At 42.3% G+C, this 22,749-nt stretch overlaps 1 protein-coding gene across 3 annotated transcripts in view; it reads left to right on the forward strand.

The window, feature by feature from the left end:
* Positions 1-22,749, forward strand: part of GRIN2C (glutamate ionotropic receptor NMDA type subunit 2C) — a 316,497-nt gene that overhangs the window by 173,328 nt on the left and 120,420 nt on the right. For all 3 annotated transcript variants that reach the window (XM_085856958.1, XM_085856960.1, XM_085856959.1), the window contains one exon: positions 19,349-19,463. In XM_085856958.1, the coding sequence (XP_085713084.1) occupies positions 19,349-19,463 (115 nt within the window). The remainder of the gene's footprint in view (positions 1-19,348; positions 19,464-22,749) is intronic.

A 22,749-nucleotide genomic window follows, 5' to 3' on the forward strand; every position in this document is an offset into this window, starting at 1 on the left:
TCGAGTTATCGTGCCTACAAACAAACAAACACAAACACACACACACAAACACATGACGGAAGTCATCAATATACTTACGAAATCTTTAGATTTCGTAATTAACAAGCAGACACTTGTGTTTCAACACATCCCTCCCAACTCACCACATCTACAGTGGTGAGAAAAAGTTTGTGAACCCTTTAGAATTTTCTGTATTTCTCCATAAATTTGATCTAAAATGTGATCATATCTTCATCTAAGTCCTAATAATAGATAAAGAGAACCTGATTAAACGAATATCACATAAAAAAATGTACTTTTCATTTATTGATTGAACAAAATGATCCAATATTCAATTTCTTTGTTGGAAAAAGTAGGTGAACCTCTCGGTTAATCAGTTCAATTCAATTCAGGTAATTACAGTCGGGTGTTTCAACCAATGGGATGACATTCAGGAGTGAGTTTGGGTGGCCCTGCCCAATAAGAAAAACAAAGGCCAGAAGGCGACATGGGTGGTCGCTATATAATTGCATACTAGTCATTCAGTTTTTGACGGATCAGGCTGAAAATTTTTGACAAAGAGGTTGATTATAGTGTGCATAAAAACGCAGAAGCTGATTTTTGATTTTCGAAATATATATATATATAAATATTTTTCGGATTTTTTTCAAAAATTTCAAAGTCCCGTTGCTCGGCAACGGTGGCGTTCATAGCAACGGTGCTCAAAAGCATACAACTAGATCCTGGTATGAACCTACCAGTCAAGTTTCCTCAAAATCGGTTGACTCTTCTGGCCTCCAGAGCCGTCTATTACATACATACAGACAGACAGAAAACCTGAGAATAACGGGAGTCCAGCGCCCTCCCAATGAACTTTGTTCATCACCATCAGAATCTGGTCTTCACCACACAAGTTTGCACAGATGCCAACCCTCCCGATTTTATCGGGAGGCTTCCGAAAATTCACCCAAACTCCCGCCCTTACGATCACTATCCTTATCCTCCCGAAATTTTGATATTTTTGCACTGTTCACTAATCAGAATGTACTAGTATGCGAATTGAATGAAAAGCATCGTCTGCTACGTATAGCATGTGGTAACTCCATAACGTTCGCTGCTACCAAATTGTACGTAAAAAATTGCAAATTCAAATGAGCAGCGAAACATTGGGTCTGGATCTCGCTTATGCGATCATGCACTGAGATTTAGTGCATGCGGTATGTGTGCAATACAGTGCATGCGGTATGTATGCACAGTGTATATGCATGCGATACGCTCACTGCATGCAGCTGGGCCCCGTACCAGCCCGGCGGTCGCGACCACCGTGCGGTGTTTAACAGCCGCTAGAGTTCTACGAGTCGCGCTGCAGCTGTGGAACATCGACTTCGAAGTTACCGATGCTTCAAGCCCTCGATGTTGATTACGAAATGGCAGAAAAGAAGCTTACGAAGACCAAGAAATGGTCTCAGAAGTACAAGACCGAATACAGTCTCCAATACCCGTGTATTCGAAAGTCTGAAAGAGGAATTCATCATGCGTATTGTACAGTATGCAGCGTTGATATTTCAGTTGAGCACGGAGGTCACGATGATATTCGGAAGCACGTTGGAAGCAAACGGCACACAGACATTGCAAAGGAGAGATCTTCGAGCACGAGTACCGGTACACTTCTGAATTATTTCACCAAACAAGGGACAAGCGAGGAAGAGGATGTTACCCGAGCGGAACTTCTCTTTAGTGGATTTATTGTGGAACATAACTTGCACATATCAGTCTCAGATCATGCTGGACCTCTATTTCAAAAGATGTTTCCAGATTCAAAAGTTGCTTCAAAGTATGGATGTGCAAGAACAAAAACTTCAGCAATAATTGGTGAGTTGTCAAATGTTACTGCTTCATCTATTGCCGATATTGCTAGACTAGCTCCATTTAGCCTAGCTACAGACGGTAGCAATGACAGTGGTGAGGCCCAGCTATATCCTGTCCTGATTTCGTACTATGACAACAGTGCTGGGATTGTGAAGCAAGGTTTGCTAAGTTTGCCTGCGTGCAAACAAGATTCCACTGGAGAAAACATTTTCAAACTGCTTGATCACGAGTTCAGTGACAGGAAAATTCCGTTGGGAAATTGTGTTTCCTTTTGTGCTGATAATGCCTCTGTCATGGTGGGCAAGCACAAAGGAGTCGCTGCTTATATCCACACACAAAATCCAGAGTGCTACATCATGGGATGCCCTTGCCATATGATGCACAATACGGCCAAGAAGGCGGCTCAGGCCTTACCCATTGAGTTAGATGACTTTCTCATCGATATTTACTACTACTTGGACAAAAGTAGTAAACGCGTCAAAGGAGTGAAAGCACTGCAAGAACTCTGTGATGCCCCGACACACAAGATTCTGAAGCATGTCGCAACAAGGTGGCTGTCCCTTGGTCAGTGCCAAGACAGGCTGATTGAACAGTGGGAGCCACTTCGCCTCTTCTTCAAAGAAGAAGTACGAAGAAAAATGCAACCAACTGTAGCCAAGACTCTAACAACGAGCAAGAAGGACGGCACTGTATCTACTGCCAGTACTGGCACTGCAGGATCAAGCACTAGTGGAGCAGCATTCACCACTACCACTGCAGTATCTGCTGCGAAGAAGACAGCAGGGACAGCACCAAAACCAATGCTGAGAGCAGGTAGCATCACCGGCCCTTCATCACGTTCATCTACAAAGCAGATCCCTTCAGAGCCGAGAAAGACTGTGATAGTCCCATCTACAGGCAAAGAAGGATCCAAGTTAAGTTCTGCTTTTGCCAAATCACTTGATAGAAGCTCAGCAAAACCTTCGAATCAGAGGTCTTCTTCCTTGGCTGCACCTACCTCAAGCTCTCTCCTCAAACGTAAAATTGGATCTGGTACTACGAGTCTGACCTCTTCTGCTGGCAGTAAACGCAAGTGTGATCGCCCTGCGGCTAAGTGTACTACGAGTTCTACAACTAAAAGCGCATCTTCCTCAAACACTGTGCAGGAATCTAGAGAAAAACATGTCAACAGGATGTTCTTGTCTCCACAAACAAAACTCTATTGTTTCTTCCTTCGATATGCTAACAAGCTTTTTGAGAAGGGGAATCTTCTGCTCCAAAGAGACGAACCCTGTATTCATCTCCTGCACAGAGAATTGAATGGTCTTCTGAAAGATATCTTCGTACGGTTTTTGAAACCATCAGTGTCATCGGTTGCTCTGGTAAATGTACCCTTCTCTGACAGAAATCATCAGAAGAATGATGAGGACCTCATGATTGGGAACGATGCCAAACTGTATATAAGGGAACAAAGGAGTCTCAAGAAATCCACCTTCACTCTGAGTGAGTCAGACATCCAAGGTTTCTTCAGTGCAGTTCGCTCATATTATGTGAAAGCCTGCAATTACATCTTCAAAACCTGGCCGCTAGATGATGAATTAGCCAAGAATGCTCAGGTGCTGGATGTTAAGCTACACCAAGAAGTGGCGTTTGACTGTGTGGAGTTTTTCATCAAGAAATTCCCCTGTCTGTTCAGTAGCGGTGATAGTGACATAGACAGTCTTGAGAGTGAATTCGCTCACTACCAGGCAGATGCCTCCATAGCTACAATTGCTACTGAGACAGTGAGAGTGGATGAGCAGTGGCATCGGATTTCACAGCTCACAGATCCCTGCACTGGTGCCAAGAAGTATCCTAGTTTGAGCAAAGTGATGAAGGGAATCTTGGTCATTCCTCATTCGAACGCATCATGTGAGCGGGCACTCAGTCTTGTACGGAAGAATCATACTGAATTTTGTCCCAATTTGAGTGTCAAAACCCTGGAAGCTCTCTTAATTGAAAAACTAGCTCATAGCACCCCTTGCTACCAGAGAGAATACAGCAAAGACATAATCAGAAGGGCTAAAAGAGCCACACAGCTGTCACTCAGCAAAGCTGCCATGGAAAAAGCAAGCAGCAGTAGTACCAGCCAGTAAGGTAAGAAAAATATTGCTTATTTTGTGCTTTTTGTTAATCTTTGATTGTCCCCTAACTTACTAATATTAACATACATGTAACATTAAAAAGTGCACAATTTTCCCCTTTTTTTGTTCAAAAAGTGGGAATTCTTAACATGTTAAATGCTCCAAAATAGGGCTCAGAGGGCACTAGAGAGCGTCTCGAACCCCAGAGCTTCCAGGGCCCTAAGGCGGGCCCTGGACCCCTCCGCAAGGGTCGAGCGCTCCGCGCTCGAGATGTGCGCTTCGCGCACATTATTTGGTGTCGGTTACAAATCCTCCCTAATTCTGATTTTCCAAAAGTTGGCATCTCTGAGTTTGTGGAAGCGTGTCATGCCTCGATCAAAAGAGATTTCTGAGGACCTCAGAAAAAGAGTTGTTAATGCTCATCGGTATGGAAAGGGTTACAAAACCATTTCTAAAGATGTTGGGTTCCACCACTCCACTGTCAGGCAGATAGTGTACAAATGGAAAAAATTCAACACCATTGTTACTCTTTCCAGGAGTGGTCGTCCAACGAAAATCACTCCAAGAGCACGGCATACAATAATCCAGGTCACAAAGAACCCCAGGGTAATGTGTGAGGACCTGCAGGCCTCTCTTGCATTGGCTAATGTCAGTGTTCATAAGTCTACCATCATGAAAACGCTGAACAAGAATGGTGTGAATGGGAGGATAGTGAGGAGGAAACCACTGCTCTCCAAGAACAACATTGTCACCCGTCTCAAGTTTGCCAGAGACCACCTGGATGATCCAGAAGGCTATTGGAAGAATGTTCTGTGGACAGATGAGTCAAAAGTGGAACTTTTTGGCTTAAATGTGAAACGTTATGTTTGGTGAAAACGAAACTACATTCCAACATAAGAACTTCATCCTAAACGTGAAGCACGGTGGTGGGAGTATCATGGTTTGTGGCTGCTTTGCTGCCTCAGGACCTTGAGCACTTGCCATCATTGACATAACCTTGAATTCTGGATTGTACCAGCAAATTATACAGGAGTAGGTCAGGGCATCCGTCCGTGAGCTGAAGCTTAACTGAAAGTGGGCCATGCAGCAAGACAACAATCCTAAACACATAAGTAAATCTACAACAGAATGGCTGGAGTAGAAGAGATTTTGTGTTTTGTAACGACCAAGTCAAAGTCCAGACCTTAACCCAATTGAAATTTTGTGGCAGAACCTGAAGCGAGCTGTTCATGCAAGAAAGCCCACAAATATCTCTTCGTTGAAGCAGTTCTGTAAGGAGGAATAGGGCAAAATTCCTTCAAACCGATGAGCAGAACTGATCAAGAGTTACAGGAAACGTTTGGTTGAAGTTATTGCTGCTCAAGGGGGTGTCACCAGTTACTGAATGTAAAGGTTCACATACTATTTTCTGACAAATTGAATGTTGGATCATTTTGCTCAATAAATAAATGAAAAAGTTGATTTTTTTTGTGTGCTATCTATTTGTTTAATCAGGTTCTCTTTATCTTACATGAAGATCTGATCACATTTTCGGTCAAATTTATTCAGAAATACAGAAAATTCAAAAGGGTTCACAAACTTTTTCTCACCACTGTGTGATGACTATAGATTTCATTATACTATAACACAGAGAAGTTGTGTATTTTAAGATGATTTGTATATTTCTGGGAGGTTTTTTTATGAGAATCATCCAATGTTCAAGTTATTTTGTCGAGCAGTGAGTGTATTAGTGCATTAGCAGGTATGATAACGCACCCACTTCTTATGATGATTCCCCACTTTCACATCAAAATAATAATCTGAGTTTGACATGGCCATTATCCCAACTTCGTAGAACATTCCCATAATCCCATGCACACCCAAGTCCCAGAGTACAAACATCATCTTTCAACTTATTTTGTCTATTGGTTTAGGACTGTATAAAATACAGAGTACTTGTCCATGTATGTAAATTGTAAATTCGCCAAGTAGTTTTTCATTCTCCAGTAAAAGGTTTGTCATACAGAGATACTATTATAATCCTGTAAACCGCTGGGCCTTGTAATACACTAACCCACCAGTTGCAGCCCTACATGATGCACGTTCACATAGAGAATTTGCACCCCTCCTCCTTTACAATCCCCCGTGATTATGAATGTTTTAACGTCTGAAACTTTTCCTGGCACACCTAAATTACAACCACGAAATTTAAACTCCTTCCATCCAGTGGTTTAGGAGTGCATATTTAAGACACACACACACACACACACACACACACACACACACACACACACACACACACACACACTTCCTCAACCCAAATAGAAGTAGGGTACAAAATGTATGTTTCAAGTCTAAGCGTTTCTGAGTAATCAGCCAGACAAACAAACAGATACATTGAGTCAATGGAGAAATCCCTCTGGAGAGGCCTCACGAATGAAGACAACACATGACATCAGTAGTTAGAGACATGAGCAATGAGGCCTCCAGAAGATGTGGCCCTAAAAACAGGGAAAATCAAAACAACAGAAAATATTTTCCAAATAAATGTAGTTAAGACAAGTCTGAAGACGACGATGGTTCACGAGCGGTATTTGACGATGTAGATTGTTTCAGAAGTCAAGGATGAGACAATGTGATAATGTTTGATCAAGTGATAAAAAATGATCAACATGATGTGGTACGAGTGACAGGTTATTCGCTGCAAAATGACGAAAACCCGGTTTCGTTCAACAATTTTCAAAATTTGACCTTTGCATAACCTTTAAAGGTCACAAAACAATGTTGTGGACATTAAAATAAGGAAACAGGATACGTGCTATAGCTTAATGGAGTTAGTTCGTCGAAGAAGGTCGAAAACCCGGTTCGATTCCCACAACTTTGAAAATTTGACCTTTGTGACCTTTTAAGGTCAAAGGTCAAGGATTATGACCTTTGGTGCAAAACTTCCTCTGGAACATTCCAGGAACAATATAACGTCATATCGGCTATATGGCATTTCGCACTCATTGGATTATCCATACTTTGATGAAATCAGCATAAAAACAAACTTGAAGGGGGCGCCCTGGGCAAGGTGTTCGAGATAGAGCAAAATGGTTTCAAGACTTTACGTGGGGAATGACCTCAAGATTATGCGTAAAAAATATTGTCATCCTCGCTCTCAAAGTTTTGGCGGTCGTATGATTTTTTATGTCAAAATTCGAAATTTTCTAAGTTTGTGACCTTGTGACCTTGACCTTGGGACAAAAATGTAAAATCGAGCTCCGTGGGGCTATGCAGGTGCCATTGGGCTAACCAAATACCGAAACCACTGCCAGATTCGACAAACCCCTCGGAGAAGATGGATTTTTATTTCAAAATCGCAATTTTCTAAGTTTGTGACCTTGTGACCTTGTGACCTTGTGACCTTGACCTTGGGATGAAAATGAAAAATCGAGCTCCATGGGGCTATGCAGTTGCCATTGGGATAACCAAATACTGAAACTCCTGCCAGATTTGACAAACCCCTCGGAGAAGAAAATTTTTTACGTCAAAATTCGCAATTTTCGAAGTTCGTGACCTTGTGACCTTGACCTTGGGACGAAAATGAAAAATCGAGCTCCGTGGGGCTATGCAGGTGCCATTGGGCTAACCAAATACTGAAACCTCTGTCAGATTCGACAAACCCCCTCGGAGAAGATGCAAATTGAAATTGGCTACCCCCTAAAAACACATGTTTTTGGGGCGTGGCTCCACCCATAATGGGCGCACCATGCCCATTTTCAGAAAAACACAACTAGATCATGACATAAACCTCCCACCAAAATTTTGTCAGGATCGGATCAAAACCCACAGAGCTATGCTCGGGACAGACAGACATACATACAGACAGACATACAGACATACAGACATACAGACATACAGACATACAGACAGACAGACAGACAGACAGACAGACAGACAGACATACAGACATACAGACATACAGACATACAGACATACAGACATACAGACATACAGACATACAGACATACAGACAGACATACAGACATACAGACAGACAGACAGACAGACAGACAGACAGACACACAACGAATATAGTGTTCACTTATTTTTTTCGTGAAAATATTTTTTCGTGAACCTAAAGAACAGGCAGGAGTGGTGATGCACATTAGAAAAGAGGATGAGAAAGGAAAATATGGCAGCAAAACTCGATGCTATGCTGAAAACATCTGCAAATTCAGGTGTAACATCAGATGAAGATTGTGAAATGTGCTGACATCACAGATTTTCATGTGCTACATATTATCCACCACCACTCCCCCACACTCCCTTCTCCCACTCTCCACCACTTCCCATTGGGAGAGGCATGATGAGTTCAGTAAGGAGAGCCAGAGGTCCAGTGGTGGTGGAGACTATAGTGTTGGAGTGGGTGAATGTCTTCTCTACACCTGGAGCAAAACAAACATCAACAAGATAAAATATAAAAGTACACAGAGGGTCCATATTTCACAAAACTCGGCAGACAGTCTCTCTCTCTCTCTCCCTCTTTCCCTCTTTCCCTCTTTCCCTCTTTCCCTCTTTCCCTCTTTCCCTCTTTCCCTCTTTCCCTCTTTCCCTCTTTCCCTCTCCCTCTTTCCCTCTCCATGTCCTTCAATTCTGGCATGCCCCACAGTCTCACCTTATCACTCCAGAAGGACCTTGATCATCCACTGTAGTGGAAGAGGTCCAGTCTCTTGAACTTCTTGGTCTCATCATCAACCATGACCTTTCCTGGGCCAATCACATAGCAAAGCTATGCTAACCTCCAAAACTAACCATAGAATGAGCATCCTCTGTCAATCCAAGTCTTTCTTTGGGAAATTAGAACTACTCACAGTCTGCAAGGCCTTTATCCGTAGCTCAATAGAGTACCGTATTGCTCTCCTCTTGGGAGTGGAACTCAGCAACACGTTTGGCTCTCCTGGATTCTGTGGAATCTAAAGCTCTCAATATTATTAGAATCTCCAATGATGAGGCTGAAGCACAGTATCTGGTGTTCTCACATTGCAGCAGGAAAGTGGTCTGTTTTTTTTTTACCACCTATTCCCAAACATTGCTCCCTCTATTCCCGTAGTCCTCTGGTCCACCTCATCAATTCCAGGATGCACATGTTCTTCCAGTAACGCCCTACTGGTTAAACTTCCATAATCCAGGCTGACTGCACACTTCAACTGTTTTATTCCTCACTTCTCCAATCTATGGAACTGCCTTCCAGAGACTGTTCTGTCTCTCTTCCTTCCACATCGTCAAGCAAGCAATACATGTCCATCTCTTGACATCTCCAAATTTTGACCCATGATCTTTGTTACCCCCATTACCATTTGTTTCGTCCCTCCTCTCTTTCCTCTTATCCTTTTCCTTCATTCCCTTTATGTTTGTCGCAGTCAGTTGTACCTTGCTCTTCAATGAGTCTCGCATGCAGGAGGATAAAAGTCCAAGTCTTCAGGTCCTTGATGCTTCCAGTCTTGCTATACGGATGTGAGACGGACTCTGACAAAGGTTCTGAGATCGAGACTAAATTCCTTTGGTATCAAGTCTCTTCAGAGAATCCTTGGCTCTCACTGGTCAGACTTTGTGTCCAACGAGCAGTTGCTGAGAGAGACTCAAATGAGATTGGTTACCTGTATAGTCCGTGAGCGTCAACTGCGGCTATATGGACATGTGGCTCGATTTCCTGACGCTGATCCTGCTCACCATATTCTCTCAGTGAGGGAGCCTCATGAGTGGAGGAGGTCAACAGGATGACTACAAGCCTCGTAGTTGTAACAGGTTCATCGGCATCTCAAGGAGATAGGGATGGGCCAGGCATCTGCCTGTTGGATGGCCAGACGGAGGTCCCTGTTGTACTGATGGAAAGTGGATGCAGCAACGCGCTGCTCCGGCGCATGCTCCCATACCTAACCTAACCTGCAATGAAAAAGGAAAATACATGGACTGCCTTTGAGGTGGGTCCTAAGGTCTTGTCTCCATGACACAGCCCAAAAACTCCCTGTGCCAAAATTAAGCCAAATTGGCACTGAACTGCAATCTCTTCTTCGCAAAAGCGAAGCAACCAAGGCATATTTAATTGTGCTGTTTCGGTATGCGGCACCAAAATACACAGGTGCTTTGCACACGTGTCCACATGATATGTTTCTCTCGCATACAGTTCTGAAATTCTTCAGTGGAGCAGCATCGATCCACCCATGCTTAAAGAGGCATGAAGGCCAACACAAAAACAAGTTAATTCTATTTACTGACAAGGGGTGGTGCTGATCAGTACAATCGACCGATCCGAGTACAATGGCCAGTGCTGGAAAACACCTGCAAATATATGCTGGTCAATTGCACATTGGAGCCCCCCCCCCCCAAACCCGATACCCTCAAGTGGAAATGGGCCCAGCACTGTTTGACAGCAGAGAATGCTTCTACTTTCACAATCATGTTAATGAAGGGTAAATCGTAGCATGAAAGAAGCTCTCATGCTTTCATTGCAGAGAGAGAGGGTGATTTTCATTTAATTATTGCAATAGGGTATGTGAGTCTCATTATCTGTAAAGAAAAATAATTCAGAGAAAAGTCTGAATTAACTACTACAACTTCTTTAATGGCACCAATTAATCCCACCTTGTGTGGTGTCTGCTGCAGGAGATAGATTACCCAAGCCTTTCATGAACTAGCTGGCCAGGCCTGATGTTCAACTGGAGTTGATTTTGGTGGGAATTTGTAATCTGTTCATGGTGCCGGCGACATTAGCAACTCATCCACACTTCTCGAAAGACCAAATTGTCTCTCCTGGATTCTGTGGAATCTAAAGCTCTCAAAATTATTGGAATCTCCCATGATGAGGCTGAAGCACAAGGACTGGTACTCTCACATTACAGGTGGGTCAGTGGTCTCTGTTTTTTCCCCACCTATTCCCCAACATTGCTCCCTCTGCTCTCGCAGCCCTCTGGCCCTCCTCAGAAATTCCAGGATGCAAGTGTTCTTCCAGTCATGCTCTCCTGGTTAAACTTCCATAATCCAGGCTGACTATGCACCTCAGCTGTTTTATTCCTCACTTCTCGTCTATGGAACTGCCTTCCAGAGACTGTTCTGTCTCTCTTCCCTCCATGGCTTCAAGCATGCAGTACACCGCCATCTCTCGTCGTCCCCAATTCTGACCCATGATGTTTGTCATTTAGGATGGGATCTTTAACGTCCACCGGCTATTGCAAGCAGATGGGAAACCTGGCTTAACGTCCATCCGAGGGAGGAAGTGCTTGGTGATGCAACATTCCTGCGACGCACCAATATGACAGATTATGGTCTGGTCGGGAATTGAATCCAGACTTGACAGATCACAGGTATTTGAATGCGCTATGTCTGCATTGTCCTGTCTGATGAAGGTGAAGCTGGATTAAACAAACAACTAACCTGGTTGTCCTGTTACACATTCCGATGTGAGTGTTTTGCTCACACATGATTCTGGATCCAGGGTTAAAATCCCATACTCCATTGTTTTACAGAGAACTAGCAGCAAGCTGATGAACCTCAAAGAGCTGGGAGATGACTTACGATTTTTTCCCGATCTCCACCAAATTTTGCATGCGTGTTGGTAGTACCCAGAGTTAGGCCCTGGGCACAAAAAATCCTCTCCTCCTACGTGGGGGGCGGGGGGGGAGGGGTTGGGAGAGATGACACGATTTACAACTCTACACGTTGCCACAGTGCAAATGGTTTATTGACTCCTGCTGCAGACAGGGGGATTATTAGCCACAGCACAAAATGTATTTGCCCCATCTCCCCGACTATCCCCACACCTCCCCCCTCAGGCTGTTACCGAAGGGTGCGGGTGTTTCTAGTTCTTCAAATCAGTGATGTGTGAGAGGTATCTTTTGGGAGTTTGTCAAAGAGAAGAATGCAATGATTGATGGTAAAAGTGGCTACAGTAGTTTCCTCTTTTGGGGAGAGACACTCTGTATTATTATTGCCTGGCAGGATGTGCATTCCCCCCGTTTGAGCTCTCTTGCCTGGGTTTGAATCCCCACTCAGCTGTAAACTCCCACTCTGGCGTTTCACGTACATGACAACAAATTACAAATTCCCACCCAAACTCTCTAGCCAACTCACACTTGGCAAGCATGTGCACTATACCAATACCCTCAAGAGTTGACACAGGCTTTCATCCTGCAGTGGACTAAAAACAGGCTGATTATGCTGAGGATGCTAATAAGGCTGCTGCTGCTGATGATGATGATGATGATGATGATGATGATGATGATGATGATAAATCCATATCATGTCTATTATTGAATAATGTCTGCAGTTCAAAAATAATAGTGGGAAAAGACATTGACTTATATAATGTAAGCTGGAGATCATGTGAATTGGCTCATGCTAACCCCAGTTGTCCTTCATGGTCTTTGGTCACCATCAATGTAATGTGATGCAGAGTTTGTTTCTACTTTGACATCTGAATGGGAGCTTTGACAAACTTTCAATAATTAAAATTTATACGATCGTAAAGTGTAAAGTTATTGAGTTTTTTTTTCTGAACTTGGCCTTTTAATCACAGACCTTGTCCATGATATGAAATTACCAAGACTCGAGAGGTTACAAATAGCAGTTTAGAGTTGAGTATACTGTAATTAAGTTATCAAAGCATCTCAAAGGGAGAGGAGAAAGAGGGTTTGGTATAGGATAGCTCATTTGGTAGCATCACAACGTCTTGAGCTGCGTGTATCGGTCGTCACTTGGTAATTGGAGATAAATTCAACGATAAATGTCAATCTGGTAGATTGCCAGAAGGAAGCGTTGGAACTCCCTCCGAGAGAGCAGTAAGTATGTCATCCCATCTGCCCTCGTATAGATTTGTGAGATCCCATGGTATCTTTTACATTAAGAAGAGGCCTTGTGCCAACATGGTTGCATCGACCTTGCAAATTGATTAAATGTATTGTGGACGTGACATATGAGTGTGATAGACCAAATGACCTCTTCGATTTGTAACTTTAATAGTGTGATAATGTTAATGGTATTGGTAGGAGTACACTGATCACAGTAAAACCATACTCAGCAATGTTCAGGAGGAAATCTATGACTTTAAAAGTGAATTTGTATATTTGTTTGTTTATATATGCTTCAAAAACGAAAGGGACTACTGAACAAAATCAACCAAATTTTGCATGCTTCCTCAGAGTACACCAAGTATGGTTTCTGTCAGGGTAGCATATCTCTGGGAGGGGGTCAGTGTGGGGGGAAGACCCCAATTCTATGTTTGTAAATGTGTGTTGTATATCACCAACTGATTTTTTAAATCTTTTTTTTTTACCATTATTAGCCATTATTACCGATTATATATTTTTATTATTATTTATCTTCTTTATTGAAATTTGCCTAAAACGAGGCTGAGAGCCACTAATTTTTGTATGGCTAAAAAAGAAGAAAAGAAGAATGATCAAAGATGAGGGAGGGAGAAATTTATAGTTTTTCTTGAAAGAAAATGGATCATAAGATGTGGGGAAGAATGTGACCAGCAAATAATTTGAAATTGATGCAGCACATGGAAAAAAGCTACTGGCATAGCACTTTTATTTGTTCTACACATAGGTATGGCCAGAGTGTCTACGTGTGAAGTGATGAGACAAGTCTCCCGACCAAAGACCCTGACAGAAGGTATCAAGTTGGAAAGAGCAGTCAAGCAATTACCATCAAAATATCTGTAAAACAAAGTTAGAGCAGCAACAGACCAACGATGTGAAAGTGCTTGTGGAGAACAGCCGAGCTCTACTCCAACCAAATTGACTACACGCTTCTGGAGCCTGTCTAATAAGAACAGATGACAGGCTGGTGCTCCAGCCAAAATGTGGCAATAGTACTCTATAAGGGGGTTATATTTATGTGATACAAATAGAGGAAAGCATCCGGAGGTAGATATTTCTGGGCTTGATGGAGACAACCAACTCGCAAAGAAGCATTCTTTGCAATTCCTGATATATTCTTCTCCCAGGTAAATTTAGGGGAGATATCACGACCAAGTCTGATCTCAATCTGATACTTCCAGCAAGATCAAAGGACCCATGTGCAAAGGAGGAAAATAAGTCTCTCCAACAGGACAGGGCAGCAATTTAGTCTTCTTTGCATTGAAGGTTACCAGCCAATCGTTACCCCACTTCAACACATTCTCTAAATCATTGCTTAGTGAGGCACAAACCTCACTACAAGAAGCGTTATTGAATGAGGGGATACATAGTAGAGTGTGGAATCATCAGTATACATGGCGAGCTGGGATAAAACGTTATCAGCCAAGTCATTGATATATACCAGAAAGAGAGTAGGATGAAGAACATAATCTTGGGGAACACCTAATTTCCAGAGCAAAGAGGGGACGATTGAGTATCAAGGACCACCTTCAACTTTCGGTTGGAAAGGAAAGCAGAAATTATGGACACCATTCCACTCGGCGACACATCATACGACTGAGGCTTGCACAGTAGTCCCTTATGTGACACCTTATCAAAAGCCTTTCAAATATCCAAATCGACTTAATGGGTCATACCCCTAAAATCTAAGACCCTGTTAAAATGATCATTAATGAGGAAGAGTGAGTCACCAGTCAACCTGGAATGGTGAAAGCCATACTGGCAGTCAATATGAAGTTCATTGTCCTCAAAGTGACAAATAAGCTTATAATTGATAAAGCATTCAAATATCTTACAAATCAAAGGAAGAAAACTAATGGGATGATAATTAGTAGCCAGAGAATGCTCACTGACTCCCTTAAATGCAGGGACAATGGAAGTAACTTTCCATGATGATGGAAACACTGAATCGGCCAAGCACATATTATACGAGTATAGCTTGGCAAGTATTGGTACAAGTTCAGGGCAACACCTTTGCAGTACAACTACAGGAATCCCATCAGGACCAGTATCTTTTGAACCATCCAAGGAATGAATAATTCTGGCAACATTCTTTGGAATGACAAGGGGGGCACAGAAATAACCTTATCTGTGTGACATGGAAAAGCAGGAAAGGAATGTCTGTCATCATTAACTGAGGAATTAGAGGCAAATTGCTCTGCAAAAAGATTGGCCCGATCTAAAAGGGAGGTAAGAACATCAGGACCCTGAAAGAGAGGAGGTATAGAGGACTTGTTGCAGTTAAGAACACTGTTGACGATCCACCAAGTCTCAAGAGCCAAGCCGCTGAGTCGTAATAGAACCAGCAACAAAATCTCCATGTTGCTGCTTGGCATCCTCAAAAACTCTCTTTCAATGACTACAACCTTCACAAAACTGGCTTTTTGAATCAAAGGTCCCCAGCAAATGCTATTGCTTGAAAAAATGATTACGATGAGCAATTGCTGCCACACAAGAAGGAGTGAACTAGGGTTGAGAACGAGTCTTTCTCTAATAGGTACGTGAAGGAATATTGTTCTCAATGCCAATATAAATCCTGGTGTTGGCTTTGTGGTCAGGGTGGTGGGCTTGGGATCTTAGGGTCCTGAGTTCAAGCCCTGTTGGATGCTGAATTAGCACCAGGTGGGGTGTTAACACCTGTTATCCTTCCGAGGTTGGCAAAATGAGTACCAGTGTACTGGTAATAGGGGCATTGCTTCAACAGTGCCCCCAAACTCAGTAGCAGTGGTGATGCACCATTGTTCATAGCCAGTGAAAGCATGAAATCATGTCCCCACAATAAGTAGATTAAAAAGAAAAAGTGAATCCATTGGAATATTTCCTCAGTCGCCAAAGCTGGACCCAGTCTGAAAGCAGATGCCCATGGCATAACAATCAGAAAAGAATGAAATCCGTCCAAATCAGCCTTCCTCAAATGAATAGCAGTGCAGTAAAAAGCATGGAATGTGCTTGTGGTTGATGGTGGTGGTGGTGGTCACATGGCAGCTTATCTGCCAGGGTAGCTATAATTTCTTGAAGCACGACTGTGCCGCTGATGCAGTGCCCCTCTACCAGTACACACACTGGAACTGGTACTCATTTCGCCAACCTTGGAAGGATGACAGGCTGAGTCAACCCCCAGGTGTATTAATTCAGCAGCCGACAGGGCTTGAACTCAGGACCCAAGTATTCTAAGCCGCCACCCTAACCACTGAGCCAACACCAGGCTTTGTGGTTGATGATTATGACAGATTCACAGAAACATTTGAGTGATCCAAGTTACCAATTAGAGGTAAAACCTTGGCGACGCATTCATCTGGGTTGAAACACATGAAGAGATCAAATAAGTACCTTCCATCAGAATCACGATCAGGGATATGAGTTGGAGATGCTATAACTTGGGTGAGATTTTGAGAAACAGAAAAATGATAACTTTCAATGTCAGAAGGGTCACTATCATGAGAATATATCAGCCATTCCTTGTGGTGAATGTTGAAGTCACCAAATACGAGATGATCCGAGCTGAAGGATGCGATAACATAGCACGATCAATGCTGTCCAAGATGGCATCTGGCACTGCACAGGAGGAGGATGAAGGTGAACGATACAGAAAAAACAGATATGTTGTGGAATAGAGGAGAGTAAGACGAAAACACATAAACTCATGAGTGCTACATTCGAAGGAGTTTTCATGAGCAACAGGCAAAGGGTTTTTGACATTAAATACCAATGCCATGAGATGGAGGATGATCAAGTCGATAAAAGATGTAACAAGGTATTGCAAAAGACTCGCAAGAGACGTCATTATCCAATGTACTTTCTGACAAAGCCAGCAGACCAGGTGAATTGATACGAATTTATGATTGAACAAAAATAAAATTAGACCGGAAACCCCTAACGTTAGAGAAAACGATGCTAAAGTAATTTGAGCATAGTGCACGAGTTGGTGGGTTGACACAGGTATCGTGTTATTTTTCTGTGATTGTGAGATTGTAACGTAGTCATGATTATCAGACCAGAGATTCATCAGTCACAGTCACTCACATCAGTCACTAACAGCTAAAAAGTCCAAAACCAGGCTGAAGATCTTCTTATCTAAAGAAAGGTTAAACAGCTTAACAACATGCATTACGGTGATGTTGAAATCTGAGTGAGAATAATTTTTAAAATTTCAAAATGTTTCATTTCACTCATTTTCAAAGGAGGCTCAAACCAAAGAATCTGACACCGAGCTTCGCAGCAAAGTGGAAGTTATTGTTTTTCTCATGCCACCTACAGATATAAGCAGTGAGGATGGTTGATGGAGGTGATGTTAGCTGACTTCCAAGAAGATGGCAAATGATGGAGTGAATAGAGCAGAATGTTTGTGAAGTACAACATGTTGTTGGCTTTTAGATTAAATTTAACAGCAAAGCAAAGGGTAAAAATGCTTAGTTCTTCCTAATCTGCAAATAGGCGTCATAATAACTTTAGATGTGCTGTACTGTTGATGCTGACGTCACTTTCATGGACAGATTCGGATGAAACTTAGTGGGCAGGTTGGGTGTGTGTGACAAGGATGAAATGAGTCGATTTTATTGAAGATCAGGATCTGGATAAGAGAATTTTTCAAGTGATCCCTCACCATTTAGCGATAGGGCCGAAAACGACATATAACGCGATATCTCAAAAAGTTTTGGACTGATTTGGATGAAACTTTGTGGCTAAGTTGGGTGGGTGACAACAAGAAGGCGATTACATTTTGGTTATGGTCCAGATGTAGATCCAACCCATCAGTGGGATACAAAACGTAAACTGATCAGCCTGGCGGAGGTATGCGCTCTACCGAGTGCCATTCCAGATTAGTTGTGCAACAAGTAATCCTGATACCACCTCAAAAATGCTCTGTGGGACTCTGAAGGTAAATACAAATCTATATTTGATACATAAAGCAATATAATTAAAATACATTAACCTTTCATACATTTTCCTACCAACTGTTAACAAAACACAAATTAACATTTAGATTTTGTCATCATACAATATTAATAAGTGAGTATTTATGTGTGCAGACCTCATTAAATTAAACTATGTTCAAACCAACGGTCCACTTCCTTAGTGGCACAAATCATTGCCACCTTTCTGTGGTGTCTGCTGGGGAAAATGTTTTTGGCCTAAGTCTTTCACGAACTGGCTGGCCAAGCTTGTCATTCCACTGAAGGTAATTGCGGCAGGAATTTGTAATTTGTTCAGGGTGTCGGCGATAACTCGCTTACTCTTCATAGAATACACTGAGGGATCTTGAGCGTCCACCAACTAATGCTATTAGATCGGACACCCAACTTAACGAGACACCCAGAGGGACATAGCACTTTGTGATGCAACACTCTGTCTGTGGAGCACCAATCTGGTAATTTGTAGTCGAGTAAGGAACTCAGAGGTAAATGCACTACCTCTGCACCAACGTGTGTGTGTGTGTGTATGTCTGTGTGTGTGTGTGTGTGTGTGTGTGTGTGTGTGTGTGTGTGTGTGTGTGTGTGTGTGTGTGTGTGTGTGTGTGTGTGTGTGTGTGTGTGTGTGTGTGTGTGTGTGTGTGTGTGTGTGTGTGTGTGTCACACAAACGTCATGACCATTAATGGAATTTCATCAATCCAAATGGTAAACAAAATGACACACTGGTGTCTGGAAAATAAAAACCCTTTTCCCTTAACACCAACGACAAGCTGTGAAGGTAGGTGCATCCTTTTAAAGACCAATGAAAAACTCTCAAATCTAATTGCTCGAGCCATGACGGAAAACGGCGCGGTCCTCTCATATCTATGTTTGAGATTTATTGCAGGCGGTGAAATTTGCCAAAATTCCTTCCTTTATTGCCAAACAGTGCAATTTGGATCCCGAGAGCGGCTCAGCGGTCAAAGGAGATCTATTCTCTGCATTTCCACTGCCATGTTTTTGTGATGCTCAGCCACATGGGTTCCTTGTACATTTGACAACAGCAACTGGGCATAGCAATGGAACCAAAACGAGCATTGAAATGATTTGTTACTCACCTAGGCAAATGAGCAGTAAAAACAACCTCTCTTCCATGGACCTACATGTTGTTTATGAAATTAAATGTCACGTTTAATTTTCGGGAAATTTGTGTCGTGTTCCTGGTGAAAGTTCATCATCTTGTAAGGGCCTGAGAGTATGCATTTTGATTAATAGTTGCCATTGATATCTAACTTAATTATATGCCTGCACATCCTGGCAGGATAGCTTAAAGGCATTTGCACTCGTTTCTGATCTGTCTAGCCTGTGTTCAAATCTCCACCAAGCTATAAATTACCACCGTGGTGTTTCACAAGCTGGGCGAGGCCATCCATCAGGAGGATGTTAAGCAGGAGGATCCCTCTGCCAGAACTGGTTGTTGATGAACGTTAAAGACCCCATACTTTCATTCACGAAGAGTAGCTCTGTAAAGAATATGGTACAATAACGATGATGAATTAAAGAATAATGTAGATGATATGCCCACGAAGCACCATTTTCCATGATTTCTGCAATGTGTCTCAACAGGTACCTTCAGAACATCACCTGGAATGGTCGAGATTTGTCTTTCAACAGCAATGGATATCTGGAGAAACCATCCATGACAATCATGGTTGTTACATCAGAAAGGTTATGGGAGAAGGTAAAATCCTCACATGAAAGATTTTCAAACATGCATGCACGAGCAGTACAAACGTGCAGTCGCCATGGTAATAGATGTTCCCAGCACCATTCACATGAACACATAATACACATACAGTGTGTGTACCAAGATTATCATTGGAACAAACTGCATGGTGAGGCACACACACAGTGCACTCCAGCAGAGGAGAACCCACAGCCTTGGAGTGGCGAGATGATGTTCGGTCATGACTGGCCGGCTTAGGCCTTGGAATATCGCATGGAGCCGCCCAAGCTTGGGACCAATATATAATTAATGATAGATTCCCAGACATGCAAGTCAGTGCCGAATTGTCATCAGGAGTTGTTGTCAATGATTTTCTGTTAACAGACTGCCACTCATGTATCACAAGCATCGACTAACATCAAAAGGTAATTTTTTTTATGTCGGTGAAATGACTGACCAGGAAGGCATTAAAAATCGTTTGATGCCAAATTTCATGAAGACGAGTTGGTAATTTGAAAATGTTTTTTTTGCTTTTTTTGCTTTTCCTTTTGTTTTGCTTTTGATTTTGTTTTTTGCAATTCTATGTTTGTCTCATTTGTGAGAGGGGAGGGATCATGAACAAGAGGGGAAAGGCAACGTAGTGACAGTGGGGCAGTGGTGCCACAGTTGGATACATCAGGCAATGGAGAGAGAGAGAGATAGAGATAGAGATAGAGATAGAAATATATGGAGATGGAGAGAGAACAATAATCTGCGAGTAAGAGGGTTGGGCTACACAGAGTTCATTAGGTAGAAAAGATCAGAGGTAGAGATTTGGGGGGGGAGGTGGTGACATGAGATCGTGGTGCTTGAATCACTGGAGGGAAAAATGGAATTGCAACATTGAAGGCGGTTCCATAAATGTGAGAAGAGAGAAACAAAAGAGGTGAGGTATGCAGAAACCTGGAATTTTTAAGTTGAAGATGATTATAGGTGGTTATTGGAATAGCTGAGGTGTGTCTGAGGGTCGAGAGAGCAGAGTGAGCTCATCTCAAAGAGACAGTTTTAATACAAGAGACCACCAACCGACCTGCGACTTACGGTCGACAGACCTTGTGCTTCGACCTTATCGTGGGAAAATCCAACAACATTGAGAGCTTCAGATTTTAAAAAAAGGACAGAGTATTGTCATGCATGCTGGGTCACCAGCTCTTAGGGGAGAGCAATACTTCATTGAGCTATAGACAAAGGCCCCGAAGCCCTGAAATGGACACTAAACTGGCGTCCCGTATGCCTGAATTTGTTGGTGGATATTAATGATCCCATTGTGTCCTTCACGAAGAGCATGTGAGCTATCCCCGCCACCATGAACAAATTCCAAATTCCTGCCCTGACTACTGTAGTGTGGGAACCATATCTTGAAAAGTGCCATATTTCTTGATTCCGTTCATGTGTCGTTGTATATACCTACAACCTATATGGATGTGTAGAGGGGACCTCTGGGGACTAGAAATGCCCGGTTTTCATTCTGGCAAGGTGTGCATGACCGTTTTATGGCTAATTTTGTGACTTCAATCTCTTCCGCGATTCGGGACATTATCAAAATCATATTTATTTATCTGTGGACTCCAATACCCAACATAGGGGCACGTGTATGGTATCAAAATGAGCAGAATGACTACTTGCATCAAAGCACTAACTTTGTGAAGTTCTATTGTATCTCAGTTCTTCATATAGTGAAATAAAACAAGTATTTTTGTCAAAAATTTATTTCGGTTTAGCTTTCGACAACGTGGAATATTACACATAACTCAAAAAGTTATTATCCGATTGTTACAATTGACACACTAAAATAATCCAAGTTCATTACCCTTGAAAATCATACCAAACACATATTAAACTATCACAATATATGTGCATTGATTTACACAAACTCAAGGTTACCCCCTTATTTTTATCAATGCTGTTGATAACATAATTATATACGTACTGCCATCAATCACGTGTATATTTCAATGTATTCACATTATATTGGTAAATTTAAAATTAGGATCATACACGCAAATATATATATATATATATATATATATATATATATATATATATATATATATATATATATATATATATATATATATATATATATATATATATATATATATATATATATACATACGACACTTAGTGGTCAAATCGAACGACTGTGATAATAATGCAATGCATGCATTGATAATTTCTGTTCATCCAGATTCAATCTTCATCTGATTCAGTCATCTTCATCTGGCAAGTGAATGCTATTGCTACACTCCTGTTTGCATCCGCATGCAACACTGCAGATCAAGTTGTGCTTTCTGCAGGTGCAGCGAAGCGTTGAACATCTCGTTTTGCAGCGGCATGTCAGCAGTTCCATACACACAGATATGACTGGATCCAGTCTCATGAGCAGTGGCTGCAAAGACTGTCCTTCGCGACATACCCACCCACATTCCTCCGGTTGTGGTAAACTAGGAATAGGCACTATTGCATTTAGCCACACCATTGCCTGGTAGTTGCTTCGTTGAATATGAAGAGCTGGAGCATCATGAGTGGGTGGCACTTTTTCAGGATCATCGACCCGATGAAATAGTTCTGCGCGAAGGTCATTGACAGAAGTCACATTCGTGGTTGAGCTGTACATCTGGATAACAAAGAGCTCGATATTGTCTGTGTCGATATCCGGGCTGTGTCCAAGATCTTTGAGCAGATTGGGAAACTTCAGGTAGGTTTTCCATGCCGTGCGCTTTCCATAGCCAAAGAACTGGCTTGTGCAATCCGATCCAGTAAGTGCATGGAAACTCAGGATGTTATGGACAACCTCTGGTTCCAGATTTTCACGCACAGTGTACACTGGTATAAAGCGTTTGTCTTTGGACGTCCCACTGCTCATCCAGACTTCTTCAGCAGTTTCATGACGAATCAGAAGCTAGAGAATGTCAGTGTCTCTGGTGCACACAACTACTCTGTGGAAATTCTGGACACTGGCATCCAGAGCATGCAAGATGATTTTGGTGTCCGCTTCCTCGTGATTTGAGTTCAGGTGCTGCACATCCCTACCTGTGGATGATACAGCAGGAAAGGCATCTCCTCCAGAAACTACTACTTCATGATAGGTTGGTACGGTTTGCGCTCGAAGTAGTAGCTGGTCACGCAGAAACCGAATGAGGTTTACTTTGTTTGCCTCCAGTGAGATGAATGACTGCCAGACAGAAGGTAGACGCACATTACGGCCATCAATTATCCGACGTATTTTCCATTTACTTGTTGTTCTTTGAACTCTAGCCCC

This window comes from Eptatretus burgeri, chromosome 15 (assembly GCF_056783735.1).
Source record: "Eptatretus burgeri isolate ZD-2024b chromosome 15, Ebu_testis_v1, whole genome shotgun sequence".
NCBI classification, from domain to species: domain Eukaryota; kingdom Metazoa; phylum Chordata; class Myxini; order Myxiniformes; family Myxinidae; genus Eptatretus; species Eptatretus burgeri.